Genomic DNA, 20,776 nt, shown 5'->3' with positions numbered 1-20,776 from the left:
TCTTATTAGTTATTAATAAGATGGTGGATAGGTGGGCACTTTAATAGGCCGTTAATAAAACAAGTGGACGGGACCCACCAAATTTGAGAGAGATGTGAGGTGGTTTCACACGAGATAGTGTTAGATGCAATGGTGACATGGTCATCACTTATCACCGTTATTATTCAGCAAAAAAAAAAAAAAAAATCACCATTATTACATAAAACTCTTTTTCGTTTCACACCAAGCTGACAATGAAATGCACATTATGTTCTTAATTAAGACACCTTCTCCATGGGATGATAATAGTAGGTAATAAGTAAGTAGGCCACAGGTTCCCACTTGCAGATATTAACAAGTACGTAGACATCATATTCTATATAATAAAAATTTAACTTAGAAGTCATAGTTGTGCCAAATAGTTTTATTAAATGCAGAAATTTTTATAAATTTTAAGAAAAAATAGATATAATTTTTTTCTCTTATAATTTCTAAGTTGATAAAAATTTTAATTTGATCACAATCCAAATTCTATCTTAATTTGATTACAATCCTAATTCTTCTTCTAATCCTTTATTAAAAAATATTAATTAAAAAAACAAAAAAGAAGTAAATAAGATAGAATTACTCTATTGTGTATCAACCTAGGTTCGAGTTTTCTTTTTCTCTTTATTATTTTTAGATAAGAAAAAATATACATTGTGTATCACAAAACGTAAAAGCAATAAGATAAAATAAAAAACAAAAGACAAAATAATAAGTAAATAAAAAGAATTAGTCTATCGTGTATCAAACTATCAACCTAGGTTTGAGTTTCTTTTTCTTTTTTCTTTTTATAGATAAAAACAACGTATATTTGTTTTTATCAATTTCTTTAGATAAAATAATAATAAATGTTTAACAAAATAATCCCCCTACGTTTTGTTCATATCAACTTTTTCTTTGTTTATCTGGATAAAATAACAAAACATGCATAACTTCTTTACAATTTAAAATTCTCTACATATACCCTTTTATATATATATATATATATTCCTATGCACAACTTCTTCTTCTTTTTATGGCTTCTTTCTTTTTCTTTCTTTCTTTCTTCTTCAGACCCACTCCACCATTTTCATACATGCATAAATTTATACCCAGAAACAAAAACCCACACCTCATTTTCATGATTTTGGTTTTTGATCTAAGGATTCTTGGGTTTGGGTTAGGGTTTTCAATGTTTGTGGGTTTGGATTTGGCAATTTGGATCACCAATCCAAAGATTTTATGTTGGTGGGTTTGGGTTTTCTGTGTTTGTGGTTATGGCTTGAAGCTTAGGCTCCGATCTAAGGATTTGGGTTTGGGTTTTTTGTTGTGGCTGTGGTGGTTTGAGGCTTGGGCTGTGGTGGAGCTTGTTCGCTTGGATTTTTTGGTGGAGGTTGTGGTTTTCGTTGAGGGCTGTTGGTGGGTTTGGATTTTTGATTCATTCGGATTTTTTGGCGGAGGCTGTGGTTGTGTTGAGGACTGTTGGTGTTGGAGGTTGTGGTTGTAGATTTTTGGGTTTGCCGTTGGTGGTGGTGGAGCTGGGTTTGAAGAGCATAAAAGAAAAGGGATGCGGGTAGCAACCATAATTTTCTGTGTAGTGTCAATGGGTGGGTCCATCATTTTGGCAAAAAGTTGATTTAAAAACTGGGATACATGACTGAGTTTTGTGACCAAACAAAAGTGTTGGATTTTTTGAGTGATAGTGGGGTTTGGGTTATGAGTTATGGGTTTTGAGTTTGAGTTATGAAAACTGAGTGAGCGCTAAACCAAATGAGCCCTAATTATTATAAAGCAATAGTTTCTACTTCATATTACCTTCTTTGAGTCCTATCTTCAGATATTCTATTTACTAGTAATTAAATTATTATTAGAGAACATAAAACATAATTTTGATACAATTATAAAGAGATAAAGTGGAAACAAGAGAAGGAGCGAAAACACATGACTAAATGACACAAATCACGTACGTTTTTTAATTGAATCCATGACCAAATAACAATCTTTAAATTTTGTATTAAGATTGAATAAAGACTATCATCTAAAGATTTTCAAACATAAAGAGAAAAAAAAAAAAACTCATAAAAAAATCAATTGAACATTATTAAAGTGCCTAGTAAATAATCAGATCATTCTGTAGAGTAAAAAATTGACAATGTGACACCATGTTTTGTTGCATTTGGGACAGAGACGGGAAAAAAAAATATAGCAGGAAAAGTGAAGGGAGAAGAAAATACTTTTTTCCAAATGTGTTTGGGCATAGGAATTAAAAAGAGGAATACATCTTATACTTTTATTTGGTTTGCAATTAATAGAGAAAGAAATGTGCTATTTGACCTTTAATTCTTATTCATTAGAACTTGATCCATCGATACAATAAATATGGACGTATTTAATGGTTAAATTATTGAACAAAGTTTGACTACTATGTGTTCTTATTTTTGAAGGGTACCATAGAACTACCCCTTCTTTTTTCTTTTTTCTTTTTTTCTTTTTTTGAGAAAAGAATTACACCTTGTTATGTCTAATGTCTTGCAACTTGATAATTTAATAGTTATAAGATTTGTTATGAAAAGTATTATGTTTGTAGCATTACTCATTAGAGCATTCACATTAAAGCTCTCAAAAGCTAAAAATGTTATTTTTTAGCATCTCATTCCAAAAAAGCACATTACAACAAAGGTGTTAGTGTTAAAAATTTTAGTATCTAAGCTATAGTGGAATGCTATGTATGACACTCCATTGTAGCTCAAATCTTATAAATATAATAATATTTAAATACTACTTTAATTAAAATATCTTTTCTCTCTCTTAGTACTCCTCTTTTCTTCTCACGACTCTCTCTCACTATCTTTAATTAATGAAGTGGTAAAAAATATAAAACTTTTGATGTTAGGTGCATTATAAAGTGAGTTGTTAAAATAAATAAAGTAGGTTTTTGAAATAATGTTAAAATATAAAACCTTTGATGTTGGGTGTATTATAACTTACTAGTCTCTAAGCACGCGCGTGCTCAGAGACTAGTAAGTTATAACACATATAGGCCGATTAAAAAAAAAAAAAAACCATATTTCACAAGAACATCCATTGTGCCATAAGAGGAAAAAGGAGAAAGGAGAAAAAAAAATTCAATTAAAAAAAATACATATTTCACTGGACCATCCATTGTGTCATAATGCGTGTGCTCAGAGGCTAGTGAGTTATAACACATATAGGCCAATAAAAAAAAATACATATCACGGACGTGCTCAGAGGCTAGTAAGTTATAACACATATAGACCAATAAAAAAAATACATATTTCACAAGAACAATGCCATAAGAGGGAAAAGGAGAAAGAAGATAAAAAATTTCAATAAAAAAAAAAAAAAAAAAAAAAACATATTTCACAGGACCATCCATTGTGCCATAAGAGGGAAACGGAGAAAGGAGAAAAAAAAAATTGCACCAGCCGGGAATCGAACCCGGGTCTGTACCGTGGCAGGGTACTATTCTACCACTAGACCACTGGTGCTGTTAGAGGAAAGCTTTTACATATTATTAGAAGAATATTAGGGAAATAAAACACATCGTGAATGCTGAATGCTGAATGCTGACTGCTGAGTCGGATGGAGTCTCGTAAGTCATAACATGTGGACGGGTCTACCAAATATGAATGGGGCGATAGATTCTATTTTATTTTATTATTATTATTTTTGAGGGAATGATAGATAATTTTTTGGTTTCGAAGAACCCTAGAAAAAGATAAAGAAATAAAGTTTAGTATATGTTTGGATTAATATTTTCATATAAGCTTATCAGTTTATATTTATTTATGTACAACCTTTCATACCATCATTTTCATTTTTTAACATAACCATACCTCTATCAACTCAATGAAAAAGTTAATCTAAACAATTGCTAGGGCTCTTGAACGGCTAGGAATTTGAAAACTTTATAATAAAATTTTGGGAAATGATATATCTCCTTAATAGTTTGGATTTCTTAATAATAAAAGTAGATAAATTAAGTATTAATATAAATAAATTTAAAGCATACGCATATAAAGCTTTCAATCAAGAAATGATCATGTGTCAATCAATGTGTGTTTTTGTAATCTATTATTATGCACTTTAAAACAAGCTCATATCAATTTTCCCTACATCTTTAGCAAATTGTAGACCAACTTCAAAAGCGTTTGCCTCAACCTCTAAAGCACCTAAGGGAGCACCAATCTTATTACTCAAAATAGCAACCACTAACCCTTTGTCATCCCAAATAATGACCCCCACATCAGATTCATTCCATTTTGAAAATATTGCACCATCCACATTGTTAACAATATAAAGTGAGAGAGAATGAGTGCAATACAAGTAATATACTAGGCTAAGCCCAATGGGCTAATCTAGCCTATTCTATACACTAACATCCCCCCTCAAACTCAAGGTGACAAGGAGGAAGCCAATTGGAGTTTGGATATAAGATCTCGAAGATGACTAGACGGGTGAGACTTGGTGAAGATATCAGCAGGCTGGTCAGCAGATGAGATAGAGAACAACTTGAGATTGCCTTTTTCAAGATGCTGACGATGTGCTAACGTGGCAGGGTGACGTCACCCTAGGGCTGACGTGGCAGTACGTGAATCGGAGAAGGTGCGTGTGGCGCGTGGAAACGCGTGAGGGAGCGTGTCCTGGCACGTGAGGCGCATGTACGAGACTGACGGCACGTGCCGGCGCGTGGAGGCGCGTGCTCGTGATGCAGAAACTTCAGGCAGAGCGTGGAGGCACATGTAAGGTTGTTTCTGGCAGATCTTTGTTGGGTTTTGCTCAGGATCAAATGATCTGTCAATCTGTGCTTTGGCTTTGGTAGTTTGATCAACAAAACTAACGAAATCCGAGTGTTTTAGGGGCTGTGGGCTTGACGGCGGTGACTCGCTTCTGACAGTGACTACTGGATGAAGGTAAGGGCAGCAGAAGAACGCCAGAGATGTCCACAGGAATCAAGAAGTCAGAGGAATGGCTCTGATACCATGTTAACAATATAAAGTGAGAGAGAATGACTAAATAGTCTGTATATTGATGTGTGTAAAACAATGTACAAAAGAGAGCCTTATATAGGCTAGGTATGTGTGCAGTACAAGTAACATAAATGCAGTACAAGTAATATACTGGATTAAGCCCAATGGGCTAATCTAGCCTAATCTATACACTAACACACATTAACCTTGTACTGTGAACCCGATGGAGGAGACCACCTCCTAACCAGGTCTGAAGAAAGCGTAGGAGGGACAACATTAGCTGCTTGATAATACTACTTAGCCTACTGCACCAGTTCCCACTCCACCGCTAGACAAAGCTTCTCCTCCTCAAATTTATCCATCATCATAATACGCCACAGACGATCATGAAAAATGTTAAAATGGGCATCACATTGTAAACCAAACAGCTTAGAAAAGTTCCACATTCGACGAGCTCTTGGACAAAACCAAAAGAGATGACTCGATGATTCATTTCCCACTTTACATTCCTTACATAGCTCTTCATTGAGGACGTGCCTATGCCGTAAATTCTCCTTTGTGGGGAGAATATCGTGGCAAGCCCTTCATGCAAAATGATGTACCTTATGGGGAATTGATAATTTCCATAGTTGCTTCCAAAATTTACAAAGATGGCTATCATATGAGCTAGAGCTACTCGTTGAATTAGCTGACAAGGGGAATCAGGAATTTTGAAGCAACTCATAAAATAAGTTGAGATGGCTTGAGCTGCCTTAATTAAAACTTCTTTACCAACCTTCGAAAGCAATTTTTCTTTGCAACTAGCTAAACTTTTTGCAAGTTTTTCTTTGATATCATTGAATGTATTTAGTTTATTCTACCCCACTAAAGATGGGAGACTTCTCATGCTGATGAATGAGCTGTGCTCCAAATTTGGGTTTGATCTCTTCTTATATAACATAATCAATATTAGTGATAAAAAAGATAGAAGTCTTCACTAGTTCTCTAATATATGAACAAGCTTCTAAGAATCATACTTTGATTACATTTGTTTTGTATGAACCTTGTAACCAATACAAGTACCTCATCTGAATTTTTGTTTCTAAGTAAATGCCAAGGTGAACTGCATTTTGTTAGTTTTCTTCAATATTTTAATAATTTTCCTTATAAAAATATTTAAATATTCTAATATTTTATTTCATAGACAAAATAGAAAGACAATAAGAGTGGTGTAATGATTTGATTATAATACATGTGTTTATAAATTTGAAAATTGCATGATTTTTATGCCTACTAAAAAATGCAAATATTGTTTTGATAAATAAAATGCAAATATTCTTCAATAATTGTTTTTACATTCTTGATTGTGTTTTATTAGTTTATTACCTTTTTTATTCTTTTATTGTACTTTGTTTTATTGTTGCAAAAGTAACTAAATCTGAGCAAGAATACTATAGGTCTAATCAATTGTTTCTCATATAAATCTTAGAAAATTGACATCAAAATTTCATTATACTTAAATAATTAATGCATCGCTTAAAATAATTAATAATAAAAAATATGTGTATTTATCATATTAGTAACTTTCTCCCTCTCTCTCTCTCTCATATCAATCCTATAATTTGTTCAAACCATTCAATTGCCCACCCCTTGGAATTAAGGGAGTATATTTTAGTATATAAATATCCAATCGCTCTCTATCCTCACATACTACTTTGGCGGTCCAAAAAAATAAACAAGAAGTTTGGCGTATTCGCAGACTCGACTTGAACCCGAATTTTTTGGTTAGAAGTAAAAACAGATTAACTCGGGACTTTACCCCCTTTTTTTTTTGGTCAACCCGATTCGACCCGACTAACCCATGGCTCAATCCTCCTTTTAAATCTTTTTTTTTTGGGTAAAAAATAATAATAAAATTCAACACGATTGGTGTACTTGTTTGTTGTGGGTTTTATAGTGCACAACTCAAACTCATAGTACAAATAATTTTTTTAACAATCACACCACACACACACACACACACACACACACACATATATATATATATATATATCATTCAAATACAATAGCCTCAAGAAAATAATTGAGATTTTTATTTAGTTGCATGTAAACGAATTGAAATTAAGATGAATGATTGAGACATTCTTTTTGCTTGAATAACTCGGTAAGTAAAGATTTTAAACATAATGACAAAGTAGATGCCAAGATTTTTAGAGACACAAAAATTTTCATAGTTTTTTTTTTTCCACAATGATTGAAACATATTTTTATTGTTGAATAAAAAAAATGATGTCTATAGTGAACTCATAAGAATGATGATAATCCATCATAACTTACCACCATAACCGGCTATGAAAAGGTTTGTAGCAGTAACACTGCTCTTTTTCTTCCTCTTTCTTCTTCTCTTTTAATTATTATTATTATTTTTTTTTAAATTGTCCTGTAATCTGCTTCCCTGTATTCTTTTCCGCGCCTCACCTACTGGGAGTGTCAAGTCAAATGAACTTTTTGAATTGTTGCATAATTTGGGTATAAATTCTACACAATGATTACTAATAAAGTTTGCTTATTTTGTCCACTCTGATCCAACGTCAAATGCTTTAGTGGCTAGCCTCTTGCAGTGGTCCTTAGCCAAATGTAATCCCACTGAAATGCTGTTTAGTAATTTATTATGTCTCTTTAATTAGAAGGTTGAAGAGAAGGGCTATTGTTGCTTCTCTTCTTTAATTTTTGTTTTTGGAGGATGAAAGCTTTTGTTACTATCCTCTTTTTGTTGTATCACTTCCTACTACTTCATCAACCTTCTTCTTCACTTCCTTTATGCACTGATTTAAGTACTTCTCTCTTTCTCTCTCACATTTCAGTTTAGTTTATTTGGTATATGTTTTTGGGTTAATAATGTCTTTGCTAAATAGCCTTTCTTTGTTTTGACTGGCATAGGGGCACCTCTCATTTCAAAGACACCTTTGGTCTTTTGTCCGTACAATGGAAGTGTGTGTTGTGACTCAGCCAAAGATCTGCAGCTGCAAAAGCAATTTCATGCAATGAATATCTCTGATTCTGGCTGTGCTGCTCTTATGAAATCAATACTTTGTGCGGTAAGGCCTTGTCAACTCTATTATAATGACAGCTTCGTTTGAACTGTTCAAAATCCACCGAGTATTGGTTGTAAACCTCAAAGAACAGTACCTTAACGTATGAAAAAAAAATCCTCCAGTTTGATGTTAAAATAATGGTTAAATGATTAAATGCATAATTTCTTAATAACTTTAGCTTTCGAGACATGTGATAGTTTATTATGGTATTACCATATTAGAGTAGGCGATTATGAGTATGAACTTCGTCACCATTTTATCTCATGTGAGGGGTACCATTATCTAACAGCTTAAATTTATCGGACAAGTGCTTGTAGAGGCTGGTTTTTGTTCTGGTATGGAAGTGGAATTTGTCTAGGCTGACTGCTCCCTGAGACCATGAAATATGTTCTCTACATGTTGCTATGGATGTAAATTATTATGCTCGAGTTTAGTTTATATTTTTGAAATGCCATCGTTTTACATGCTTGCTTTTGTTTGGAATCTGAAGTGATGAGCATGAAATGTGCACACAAACAGGTGGATTCGTCGGCAATTTATGTGAAGAGTGACACATACTCTATTATTTTCTTATTATTTTTGTTGTCTTATAAAGAAGGTTTTGGATTTACCCAGGATAATGTATTAGAGATAATGTACAGCAATGTATAGAAATGTGGGCTATCTTAATCTACTCTTTGAGATACTATAGTAAGTGCTAAGTACAAAAATGACAACATTGTAGTACTCAGAAAGTTAATGAAATTTGGAAATTTTATTATTTGCAGATGTGTGATCAGTTCTCAGCTCAGCTATTTAAGGTTGAATCAGGACCTCGAGAAGTTCCTGTTCTTTGTAGCTCCACTCTATTGGTAAACTCATCACAGTCGAACAGGGCAGCAAGTAGTTTTTGCTCTACTGTCTGGGATGTATGCCAAAATGTGTCTATATTGAGTTCCCCTTTTGCCTCTTTACTACAAGGTAGTAATGTAGTACCAGCTGATTCTGGTTCTTCCAAACTAAACCAACTGGTGCAGTCCAAGAGTGTTTTCTGTGATACATTTGGTGGTTCCTCTTATGATGGTTCAATATGTTTTGATGGTGAACAAGTTTCACTAGAAAAGTCTGAAACTTTGGTTCTGCCAAAGGGCTTGTGCCTTGAGAAAATTGGCAATGGGTCTTATCTCAATATGGTTGCACATCCTGATGGGTCTAATCGCGCATTCTTCTCTAACCAAGCAGGCAAAATTTGGTTGGCCACAATACCTGAGCAAAGTTCAGGAGGTACTCTAGGACTTGATGTGTCCAGGCCTTTTATAGATTTGACTGATAGAGTCTTTTTTGACAGTAGCTTTGGGATGATGGGTATGGCTTTTCATCCAAACTTTGCGCATAATGGTCGTTTCTTTGCTTCGTTCAATTGTGATAAGATCAGGACACCAGGATGTTCTGGTAGGTGTGCTTGTAACACAGATGCGAACTGTGATCCTTCAAAGCTAAGTTCTTCTAATGCAACTCCACCATGCCGGTATCATAAAGTTATTGCAGAGTTCACTGCTAATGGGACTATATCAAAACCTTCCTCAGTAAATATCTATACCTTTTTAGCTTGGCTATAGCATAAATTTTTCTTATGTGTTTTTGCTAAATTACATCCTTATCAATTTCCAGGAACAAAGTTCTAGCCCATCAGAAGTGAGAAGGATTTTTACACTGGGGCTTCCAATGGCATTTAATCATGGGGGCCAGATTCTATTTGGACCTGCAGATGGATATTTATATGTTATGGTGGGAGATGGTGCAATCAGAGATGATCCTTACGATTTTTCCCAAAACAAAAAATCCTTGCTCGGAAAGATTTTAAGGCTTGACATTGATAACTTACCAAGTGAGCATTAATGGCATAGAACTGTTGAATGTGTAGCTTAGCTTGTTCTTGCCATCTTAGAATTTTTATTGCATATCCTGATTCTTATCAATATATCTAAATTCTCGTGAACTAATCTGTGTGTGTGTGTGTGTGTGTGTATAAAGGGTTTGGTTCAAGTGTCACTAATTTTTATCAATGTTAATACCACTTAAATTTATATTGAATGTATTATTGATAATCAAACCTTGGATTTGTGCTTTATCTGGTCTTAATGCCAAACTATTACAGGTGCAAATGAAATAGGTGACCTCAATCTATGGGGAAACTATTCTGTCCCTCAAGATAATCCTTTTTCTGAAGATAAAGACTTGCAGCCCGAAATCTGGGCTCTAGGATTAAGAAATCCTTGGCGCTGTAGCTTTGACTCACAAAGACCTCTCTACTTCATCTGTGCAGATACTGGGCAGGTTCGGAGGATAGACTACTTTTAATAATCATTTACAGGGATTTTATCTTTTGCCAAGACTTCCTTTGATTGTAATAGCAAGCAACAAAATATACTTAGCATTGGCTGGTTATCACATTTGTTTGATGCTAATGCTATTGGTGGTCATAATCCTATAGGATCATTATGAAGAGGTAGATATAATCACCAAGGGTGGGAACTATGGGTGGCATGATTATGAAGGCCCCTTTCTCTTTAATCCTCAGCAATCTCCTGGAGGAATTACTCCAGCCAATTCTATTCATCCTATCTTCCCTGTGTTGGGATATAACCACTCTGATATAAACAAGAAAGAAGGATCTGCAGCAATATCAGGCGGATACTTTTATCGTTCCTCAACTGATCCATGCATGTTTGGAAGGTAAGAAAGCGCCCTTTTCTAATTTATATGTAATGTTTTGTAAACACTTGCTAACAATCTTGACTGCCATTGTGTATTCAGTTACCTGTATGCAGATTTGTATGGGAATGGTATTTGGGCAGCTGCTGAAAGCCCTGAAAATAGTGGAAACTTTACTACTACTAGGATTCCTTTTGGTTGTGCTCATGATTCTCCTAACAACTGCAGCACCATACCAGGAAGTTCCCTACCAACTCTGGGTTACATATACTCGTTTGGGGAGGATAACAGGAAAGACATTTTTATTTTAGCAAGCAGTGGTGTGTACAGAGTAGTTCGTCCAAGTCGCTGCAACTACACTCGCTCGAAGGAAAATGTCACAGCTATTAGCTTGCCAACTCATTCAAGTGGAAAAAAGTTGACTAACTTGCATAGAGTGCTGTCTCTGTCTTTCTTTCTTTCTTCCATGCTTTATATTGTAATCTGATAACTATGTTGTTGCTGAGAAAGTGTTCTAGAGCACGAAACCATCTTCAGGATTATTCTTAGTTTTTGGTTTTGAGAGAGAAAAGGAGGTGCAGTGGGTGTTAAAGTGGATGGAGGAAACAGGCTCCTTGGTATTTTTTGCTCAATAGTGCCATGTTCTCGTATATTGTGGATCATTTGGAAGCTACTAGCTTAGCTCATTTCCTAAAACTTACATTGAATGTGAGCTAGGAAAAAGTAAAATATATAGGTGGATATTAGATGCATATGATATACCAAAGGGTAAAATATAAGTATTTTGAACTCAGGGTTTGAAGGATACCCAGTGGTTACATCACCTCTTGTGGTGCTTGAGTACTGGGATTCAAACCCCATGAGCCACTCTCCCCTAGATATATATATATACACACACACATGTGTGTGTGTGTGTGACAATCTATTTTCCAATAAATAACCGAAGATTGGGAGCAAATATTACTTTCGGCTGGAAAATTTATTCTCCTACTTTTCTATGGAGAAAACTCAGAAACAAGCATGGTTGTGCAGTCCCTATCAGAACATTTCACAGAAGATATGAAAATTGAATCGCTATTGCAGTGAAGCTCAACTAATTACTTGTCATTTTAAGTGATAAGTTCAGTAATGATAGCCTGTGATAGGATGTCCATGTAACTACCAGTTAGTTAGAAGTTGTTAAGAGTAGTTACTAGTTGATTAGGGAGTCTCTAAGCCATTCTTGGCTGAGGCAGTGTATTTGGCATTGTCTTAGTCTTCTTATAAATATTTAGACACTCTTGTAACAAGCATGGTTGTGCAGTCCCTATCAGAACATTTCACAGAAGATATGAAAATTGAATCGCTATTGCAGTGAAGCTCAACTAATTACTTGTCATTTTAAGTGATAAGTTGAGTAATGATAGCCTGTGATAGGATGTCCATGTAACTACCAGTTAGTTAGAAGTTGTTAAGAGTAGTTACTAGTTGATTAGGGAGTCTCTAAGCCATTCTTGGCTGGGGCAGTGTATTAGGCATTGTCTTAGTCTTCTTATAAATATTTAGACACTCTTGTAACAAAGGACATACAGATATATTGCAAAGTCTTCTCAACCCCTCCAAACTCCTCCCCCTTTGCCTTTAAAAAACATCGAAACAAGGTTCATTAAACCATACCCCTCCCCTTCCCTCTCCTCCATTCAAATAAGTGATAAATACTCAAGGTATAATAATACAAAAAACAATTAAAAATTATCTAGAAATTTTTTTTAGATGAGGTACTTGTATTGGAGTACAAGGTTCATACAAATCAAGTGTAATCAAGATATGGTTCTCATTCTTTACAATTACAACATTATCATGCTTTGCAATTACAGTGCCATTTATTTGTACAAAGTAATTTTCAAACAAACAGTATAGCTCATTATGAGAGTGAGACCAAGTAAAAGCTTATACAGAAACAAAGAGGAGTACCTTTTCAGTTGAGAAGGAGCTCCAATTGATGAAACTCTTTTTGCAACAGCCACAAAATTTTGAGGTACTTTTCCTTTGCTGGAAGCAGCCAGGTCAGAAGATAAAAAATGAGAATCACATAAGGTGGTGTGAACACTGCTGACGTATGGTCAAATTGACATTACTAATCCAACTCATCTCTTTTTGCTCTAAAATTTTCCCTTGAAGTAACTTTATTTCCATTTAAACTGGTAATACCTAAAAACCTGCTTCAGCTCCCCTTCTTGGCTAAATGCTAGAATGCACGTACCTGGTTTCCTCACAAAAATTTTATCTGGTAACCCAACTTCACCAAGATTCTTGTATCCATTCACAAAACTTTTATCTGGTAACACCAACTTCACCAAGATTCTTGTATCCATTCAAGTCAGATCAGGAGAATGAATGACACCTGAACAGAGGTAACAAAATGAAAAAGGAAATTATTATTGTTTTGGGATCTATATTTATATCATCTATCAAAGTAATCAAATAGCAGCAATTTAAAAGTATGGGACATCATAAAATTATAAACCAAAAATCCTAGGAATTATATTTTCCTCAATCAAATGGGGATCCAAGATCTCAACATACTTAAAACTACCAATGATGCGTGCCCACACCTGCACATGTGCATGACTGTTAGTTTGTGTGTGTGTGTGTGTGACATGATCTGGGTCTATTCAGGTTGCCCAACATAGGACCTTTAAGCCCAATATGTTCATGAATACATGACATCACAGTATCTCAACAGTTACTAAGTTATGAATACTTGTGCAGCACATGTACTAAATCTAAAAGATCATGAATTCCATTGAATAAGTCCGAACATAAAAATTACCATGATTCTGGGTACAACAGGCTAGTTTGTCATACCATCCCACCATGCAGGTAAATGCAACCAAAATTGACAGCTTCAGTCCGCGAAAATCACATCAAAGTATCTCCAACAAATTAGCTATGTCTTTTCATTCATAGCTTTATCCACTAGACATTTCTCTATTGCCTCATCACAAAGCTCAAGAGTGATTTCCATGTTCCCTTCTTCAAAGTTCATATCAACAAAAATGTTGTATATATCTTTCTCTGCAGTCAATCCTTGCTTTCTCATCTCTTCAAATAGTTCCCTAGCCTGGGATTCAAACCCCACGAGCCACTCTCCCCTAGATATATATATATACACACACACATATGTGTGTGTGTGTGACAATCTATTTTCCAATAAATAACCGAAGATTGGGAGCAAATATTACTTTCGGCTGGAAAATTTATTCTCCTACTTTTCTATGGAGAAAACTCAGAAACAAGCATGGTTGTGCAGTCCCTATCAGAACATTTCACAGAAGATATGAAAATTGAATCGCTATTGCAGTGAAGCTCAACTAATTACTTGTCATTTTAAGTGATAAGTTGAGTAATGATAGCCTGTGATAGGATGTCCATGTAACTACCAGTTAGTTAGAAGTTGTTAAGAGTAGTTACTAGTTGATTAGGGAGTCTCTAAGCCATTCTTGGCTGAGGCAGTGTATTAGGCATTGTCTTAGTCTTCTTATAAATATTTAGACACTCTTGTAACAAAGGACATACAGATATATTGCAAAGTCTTCTCAACCCCTCCAAACTCCTCCCCCTTTGCCTTTAAAAAACATCGAAACAAGGTTCATTAAACCATACCCCTCCCCTTCCCTCTCCTCCATTCAAACAAGTGATAAATACTCAAGGTATAATAATACAAAAAACAATTAAAAATTATCTAGAAATTTTTTTTAGATGAGGTACTTGTATTGGAGTACAAGGTTCATACAAATCAAGTGTAATCAAGATATGGTTCTCATTCTTTACAATTACAACATTATCATGCTTTGCAATTACAGTGCCATTTATTTGTACAAAGTAATTTTCAAACAAACAGTATAGCTCATTATGAGAGTGAGACCAAGTAAAAGCTTATACAGAAACAAAGAGGAGTACCTTTTCAGTTGAGAAGGAGCTCCAATTGATGAAATTCTTTTTGCAACAGCCACAAAATTTTGAGGTACTTTTCCTTTGCTGGAAGCAGCCAGGTCAAAAGATAAAAAATGAGAATCACATAAGGTGGTGTGAACACTGCTGATGTATGGTCAAATTGACATTACTAATCCAACTCATCTCTTTTTGCTCTAAAATTTTCCCTTGAAGTAACTTTATTTCCATTTAAACTGGTAATACCTAAAAACCTGCTTCAGCTCCTCTTCTTGGCTAAATGCTAGAATGCAAGTACCTGGTTTCCTCACAAAAATTTTATCTGGTAACCCAACTTCACCAAGATTCTTGTATCCATTCACAAAACTTTTATCTGGTAACACCAACTTCACCAAGATTCTTGTATCCATTCAAGTAAGATCAGGAGAATGAATGACACCTGAACAGAGGTAACAAAATGAAAAAGGAAATTATTATTGTTTTGGGATCTATATTTATATCATCTATCAAAGTAATCAAATAGCAGCAATTTAAAAGTATGGGACATCATAAAATTATAAACCAAAAATCCTAGGAATCATATTTTCCTCAATCAAATGGGGATCCAAGATCTCAACATACTTAAAACTACCAATGATGCGGGCGCACACCTGCACATGTGCATGACTGTTAGTTTGTGTGTGTGTGTGTGTGTGACATGATCTGGGTCTAGTCAGGTTGCCCAACATAGGATCTTTAAGCCCAATATGTTCATGAATACATGACATCACAGTATCTCAACAGTTACTAAGTTATGAATACTTGTGCAGCACATGTACTAAATCTAAAAGATCATGAATTCCATTGAAGAAGTCCAAACATAAAAATTACCATGATTCTGGGTACAACAGGCTAGTTTGTCATACCATCCCACCATGCAGGTAAATGCAACCAAAATTGACAGCTTCAGTCCGCGAAAATCACATCAAAGTATCTCCAACAAATTAGCTATGTCTTTTCATTCATAGCTTTATCCACTAGACATTTCTCTATTGCCTCATCACAAAGCTCAAGAGTGATTTCCATGTTCCCTTCTTCAAAGTTCATATCAACAAAAATGTTGTATATATCTTTCTCTGCAGTCAATCCTTGCTTTCTCATCTCTTCAAATAGTTCCCTAGCCTCCATAAATTTCTTCCTCTTATAAAAACCTCTGATAAGGGAATTGTAGGAACTAGCTGTGAGATCAAATCCCTTCTCAACCACCTCCCTGTGCAAAAACCAAGCCTCTTTCATATTCCTTGCTTTGCAATGCCCCTTTATTAGAATGTTATAAGTGTTGCTATCAGGCATCACTCCTTGCGTGGACATGCACTTGTAAATCTCAGTTGTGGCACGCATATTATTTCTAATGCAGTAATGCTTCATAAGAGAATTATAGGTGGTCGCATTTGGCATTAAGCCCTTCTCCAACATCCATTTTAGTAGCCTCTCACCATCATCCAGCATTCCTGACATACAAAACCCATTCATGAGCACATTGAATGTGACAATTGTAGGTTGAAGACCTTTATCCAGCATCTCCCGCAAAAGCTCATGCGCCATAGCCATCTCCCCCATCTTACAATAAGTGTCCATGAGAGTGGTATAAGTAATAGTATCAGGATGGAACCCTGCCATCTCCATTTCTTTCATCAGCTTTACTGCTTGCACTAGATTTCCAGCTTTACAAAGACCATTAACAATTGAGTTGTAAGTGCATACATTAAGTTGAAGGCCCTTTTCACACATCTCATGAAGAAGCTCATTTGCAGTGTCTACCTCACCTCTTTTACAAAGGCCATCAGCAAGTGCAGTGTAAGTGACAACATTTGGGGTAATCCCTGTCTGAACCATTTGGTTGTGAAGAGCAAAGGCCTCTTTCATCTCACCTGCCTTGCAGTAACCATCAATAAGTGCTGTGTAAGTAAATTCATCAGGTTCCAACCCTCCACTAATCATTTCACGGAACAGTTTAACTGCTTCCATCATTTTTCCAGTCTGGCAAAAACCATGAATAAGAGCTGTATATGTTATACAATCAGGAACAATTTTCCTAGCCTTCATTTCATCAAGCAGCCTATATGCAGTTGGAACATTACCCAACTTGCAGAAACCATCAACAAGAGTTGTGTATACCACATTATCTGGAAAAATGCCCTTGTTCATCATCTCCCTGAATACCTTCTCTGCTTCAACTACTTTACCAGCCTTACACAGAAGAAGTATTATACTGTTGTAGGTGTAGGGGTTTGACTTCAAACCCCTTATTTGCATTTCCTCAATAAGTTTCAAAACCTTCTTCAGTTCGCCAAGATGACAATAACCACTTATGATAGTACCATAACTTACTACATCAGGCATTAAACCCCTTAACTCCATTTGCACAAGTAAATTGTGGGCTTCTTTTATCTTCCCTAATTGACAAAGGGAGTGAATGATGATATTATATGATGCAGTGTTCCAACAAACACCCGATTCAGGATATTCGTTGAAAACCTTTATTGCCAACTCAATCCCATCAGAATTGTTTGAGAGACAAGTAAGTAATAGATTACAAGATTTAACAGAGATAATCAACCCATAATTTGACAGTTTGTCAAAGAATTTCCTTGCTTCATTGAACAACCCAGCTTCAACAAGGACTTGAAAGAAAATATCAAATACATAGGGCTCTGAACCCCAGTCCTTATAAGTGTATATCAACCTGTCAACAAAATTAGAGTATGAAAGACCAATGTCTAAATTGGGTTTTGCCCAAAACTCACGAATAAGCTCATGAGCCAATTTTAGATCCTTTGATGCCACTGCAATTTGAACAAAAATACAACGGGCTTCTAGTGTTGGGTCTCTCCGTAGGCACACCCAGTCAAAAAAATCCAAAACCAGTTTATAATCATTCTTAATGTTCATGAGAACCCAAATTAGGTGGTCAGGCCTGAACTTGGATTCATAAGGCTTTAGAATGCGGCGGAGAGGCTCAGAGCGGCGTAGTTTTATTACTGTTGAGATCTGATGTACGAATTCAGAGTCTCTGATGGTTGGTTTTTTGGGGGAATAATCAGGAAAAGGTCTGGCATCAGTTGAGCCTGAGATGGAGTGTCCCTGGCTCAGAAATCTTCTTAGACAGAAGAGAGGCAAATAATTTGAAGCAAAACCCAAGTGTGACCGATGAGAGAAGAGTCGAAAACAATGGTCTGAGAAGAAGATGGAGCACCTGTTCATGTCTGTCAGAGAAACCCATCAAAGCAAATTTTGAGGATCCCTTGTTGATGCTGCAGTGGCTCTCCTCCATGTAGAAGAACCATGCCAAAAAGGCTTACTCATCAGTCCATCACCTGCAGAACTAATAATTACTTAATACTAAAATCTGGACAACCACTCAAATTACAACAGCTATAGTGCATGGGCTATACAGCAGAGATGGAAATGTTCATCATATAGAGACATGCTTAGAGACATGCATTTCAAATATTAATTGAATTCCATACAGATGGTAGCATGCTTATTACTAAAAACAAATAAATGGAAAGAGAATAGAGATATTGTAATTTGCAAATTACAGGACTAAAAATGATATCAACAAATTATAAAACATTAATATGGTTGCTTTCTGTCCAAAAGAAAAAAATTAACAAAAAACTTTGATATAGTCTATTAATTTCACTTTTTTCAGTCATTATAAAAACAATCTGTTTAGAATGCTAGAGACACCCATGGGCATCAACCTTTAGACCTTAGACACCCATGTGAAGCTTAAAAGGCGACCAATAACTTTGATTCGAGTTTCTGGATTGTGAAAATTCTTCAAGATAGCACATGGAGGTGGAGGAAAATCATGAAGCTCAAGAAGTTGGTCAGACCTTTCTTGAGATTCGATAGGACTTATGCCCCAACCTTATGATTTCAGCATTGCTAGCTAACTGATACTTTTGATAAGTAATAAACTTCATTGATTAAACTTCCCCCTGAGTACAACCCAGTGTACTCAGTTTGTGCTTTCTTTAACAAAAAATTTCCTTACTTATAAAAAAAAAAACTTGATGAGATTAAAAAAATTCTTTTTTGATAATTGTTACAATATGTGGGGAGGGAAGATTCGAACTTAGTTCTCCTCATAAAGAAGACCAAATAATGCCACTGTATTACAAAGCTCGTTAAAAGATTCCATTAACAAAAAATGCATGTACTAAAACCATTACTACCAACACTAATAACAGAGAACAACCCGTAACTGAGTTCCATGAGAGTATAGTTCTCACAGGCATTCTATCAAACACCTGGTCAGCAATCTCAAACAACAATACTAACCATCCACATCTATCAAAACAAAAAATAAAATGCCCACATAACCCAAAATAGAAGCAGCCCCAACATAAAATTTCCAGAGGCTATCACGCATATGATAAAAAATAAAATAAAAAAACAGAGATTATATTGCCCATTGAATTTGTTTACCAGTAGTGTTTCTTGACGTAAAAACTAAGTAACGTTTAAAATGCCCATATAATGAATTATAGAAAGATGACAAGGGAAAAGGGAAAAGGGAAAAGGGACTCGTACCTTGAAACAGAGCTTCGAGTTTTTGACATGGGAAGGGGATATACGCATTCGGGTTCTTCACACTCACTGAGAGTCCCTTAGAGGCAGAGAGAAGCTTTGTTTAGCTGGTTGTTTGGTTGCTCAGAAATTAGAAAATGCCAAGTGTGTGTAGGATGTCCCAACACCGGATAAGTACGTCTTTTTCTAGCCCAGACAAACAGGTTACAGGTTAGGTCGATCGGGTTCAACAAAAAGGGGTCATCCTAAACCAGTTGCAAAATGAGTTGGGTCCATCGGGATAAGGGGCTAATTTGTTTGAGATTTTAATAATAGTAATAATAATATGATTATATTATTTTGTCTTCATCTCAATACAAATAAAAGGATAATATAAATTACAAAATACTTACAATAAAAGTTAAATGATAAATAGATTCTTGAGTTTACACCCGTCTAGGTTTACAAATCTTATCATCACCACAAAACAAAAATTACTAGATATTGTAGACCATATTAAATTATCAACCTCTTCAAATGTACATGCGTATAGAATATTTTGTGTTTAAATGTGAATTTGGAGAAGTCAAATCCCAAAGTTTATGCTATTTCTAACAAAGTTATTTCTTATCAATAGATTCAAGGTGTAAAATACTAGAGGCCTTGTAGTTGAATTGACATCTCTCCATGCACAAAATGCTTGAGGGTCTAGGAGAGAAAAGGTTCGAGCTGCGAGATTAGCAGCATGTTGTAATTATTTCTATAAAAAAAATGTGTAAAACTATGGTGTTTGTTCCAAAAGCTGTAAATGAATCAAGTATAGTGATAGATGATCACACCATAATATGGTGCACCTTCACTTATATAATAACCCCTACTCAGTGGATGGTGTTGCTTCACCAACCTACAACAGATAATTATTTAAGCATTAGAATTAATTATTTACTGAAGTGTTATATCTTTTAGACAAAATATAACTCTTGATAAACAAACATATGTCTTCTCAAAAGACATAAAGGAGTCTATAAATATTGGACTCCTCATTCATTATTGGTACACATTTTTCATTCTCTCTGTCTATGTTGGTGATTCTAGTCTAACGACATTACCATACACAATAAAGGACCCAATAAAAACAAGATGAGTCTATTCTTGTTTATGAGTTTGATAATAAGTTTGATAGTTAAACATATGCCTTACTGTTTAAGTAATTGGGAGTTAGGACCACTCATCTAACCCAAAGAGGCTTGGTGTGAGCTTGATAATGTACTTATATTAGATCTTAAACTCAAAAGTTTGATATTAAGCTTGAGCTTAACTTAACTAATGGATCAAGTTGAGTTCAAGCTTTTAGACTTTTTGACAAGCTTGAGCTTGAACATCATTTAAAATCTGGAATCAAGCTTGAGTTGAGGCTGAACATTTTACATTTTCTGTCAAGCCAAGCTTGAACACATACTACTTGACAAAATTTAGTTTGTTTACAATCTTATATTTTTATAGGATGATTACTCTTTATTATTA

General features: G+C 35.1%; 2 protein-coding genes, 1 long non-coding RNA gene and 1 other non-coding gene across 4 annotated transcripts; 1 reads left to right on the top strand and 3 right to left on the bottom strand.

Moving 5' to 3' along the window:
- Positions 1 to 3,441: 3,441 nt before the first annotated feature.
- Positions 3,442 to 3,512, bottom strand: TRNAG-GCC (transfer RNA glycine (anticodon GCC)). Its single transcript has one exon. It is a non-coding gene; the product is annotated as a tRNA-Gly (tRNA).
- A 4,109-nt stretch (positions 3,513 to 7,621) lies between these two features.
- On the top strand, positions 7,622 to 11,412 carry LOC112040040 (HIPL1 protein). The gene is made up of 7 exons (XM_065763986.1): positions 7,622 to 7,807; positions 7,914 to 8,071; positions 8,836 to 9,633; positions 9,719 to 9,935; positions 10,206 to 10,384; positions 10,542 to 10,783; positions 10,865 to 11,412. Exons 1-7 carry the CDS (start codon positions 7,717 to 7,719, stop codon positions 11,247 to 11,249), a joined length of 2,070 nt encoding a protein of 689 aa, XP_065620058.1. The 5' UTR covers positions 7,622 to 7,716; the 3' UTR covers positions 11,250 to 11,412.
- A 1,074-nt stretch (positions 11,413 to 12,486) lies between these two features.
- Positions 12,487 to 13,860, bottom strand: LOC136063494 (uncharacterized). The gene is made up of 2 exons (XR_010625141.1): positions 13,575 to 13,860; positions 12,487 to 13,145 (listed from the first exon to the last, which is right to left on the bottom strand). It is a non-coding gene; the product is annotated as an uncharacterized LOC136063494 (long non-coding RNA).
- A 615-nt stretch (positions 13,861 to 14,475) lies between these two features.
- On the bottom strand, positions 14,476 to 19,548 carry LOC112040050 (pentatricopeptide repeat-containing protein At1g05670, mitochondrial). The gene is made up of 3 exons (XM_024072947.2): positions 19,277 to 19,548; positions 15,566 to 18,051; positions 14,476 to 15,134 (listed from the first exon to the last, which is right to left on the bottom strand). The coding sequence occupies exon 2, from the start codon at positions 17,936 to 17,938 to the stop codon at positions 15,683 to 15,685; it is 2,256 nt and encodes a 751-aa protein (XP_023928715.2). The 5' UTR covers positions 17,939 to 18,051; positions 19,277 to 19,548; the 3' UTR covers positions 14,476 to 15,134; positions 15,566 to 15,682.
- Positions 19,549 to 20,776: the final 1,228 nt, after the last annotated feature.

This window comes from Quercus suber, unplaced genomic scaffold, assembly GCF_002906115.3.
Source record: "Quercus suber isolate HL8 unplaced genomic scaffold, Cork oak 2.0 scaffold_536, whole genome shotgun sequence".
In the NCBI taxonomy this organism is placed as follows: Eukaryota; Viridiplantae; Streptophyta; class Magnoliopsida; order Fagales; family Fagaceae; genus Quercus; species Quercus suber.
This window is presented reverse-complemented; position numbering and strand designations above follow the sequence as displayed.

Excerpts from the sequence above, each read along its gene's own strand:
- LOC112040040 (XM_065763986.1), top strand. The coding sequence starts at position 7,717 with ATGAAAGCTTTTGTTACTATCCTCTTTTTGTTGTATCACTTCCTACTA. Across the intron at positions 7,808-7,913 it reads TCCTTTATGCACTGATTTAA|GGGCACCTCTCATTTCAAAG; the intron begins GTACTTCTCTCT and ends TGACTGGCATAG. Across the intron at positions 9,936-10,205 it reads TGACATTGATAACTTACCAA|GTGCAAATGAAATAGGTGAC; the intron begins GTGAGCATTAAT and ends AAACTATTACAG.
- LOC112040050 (XM_024072947.2), bottom strand. The coding sequence starts at position 17,938 with ATGAACAGGTGCTCCATCTTCTTCTCAGACCATTGTTTTCGACTCTTC.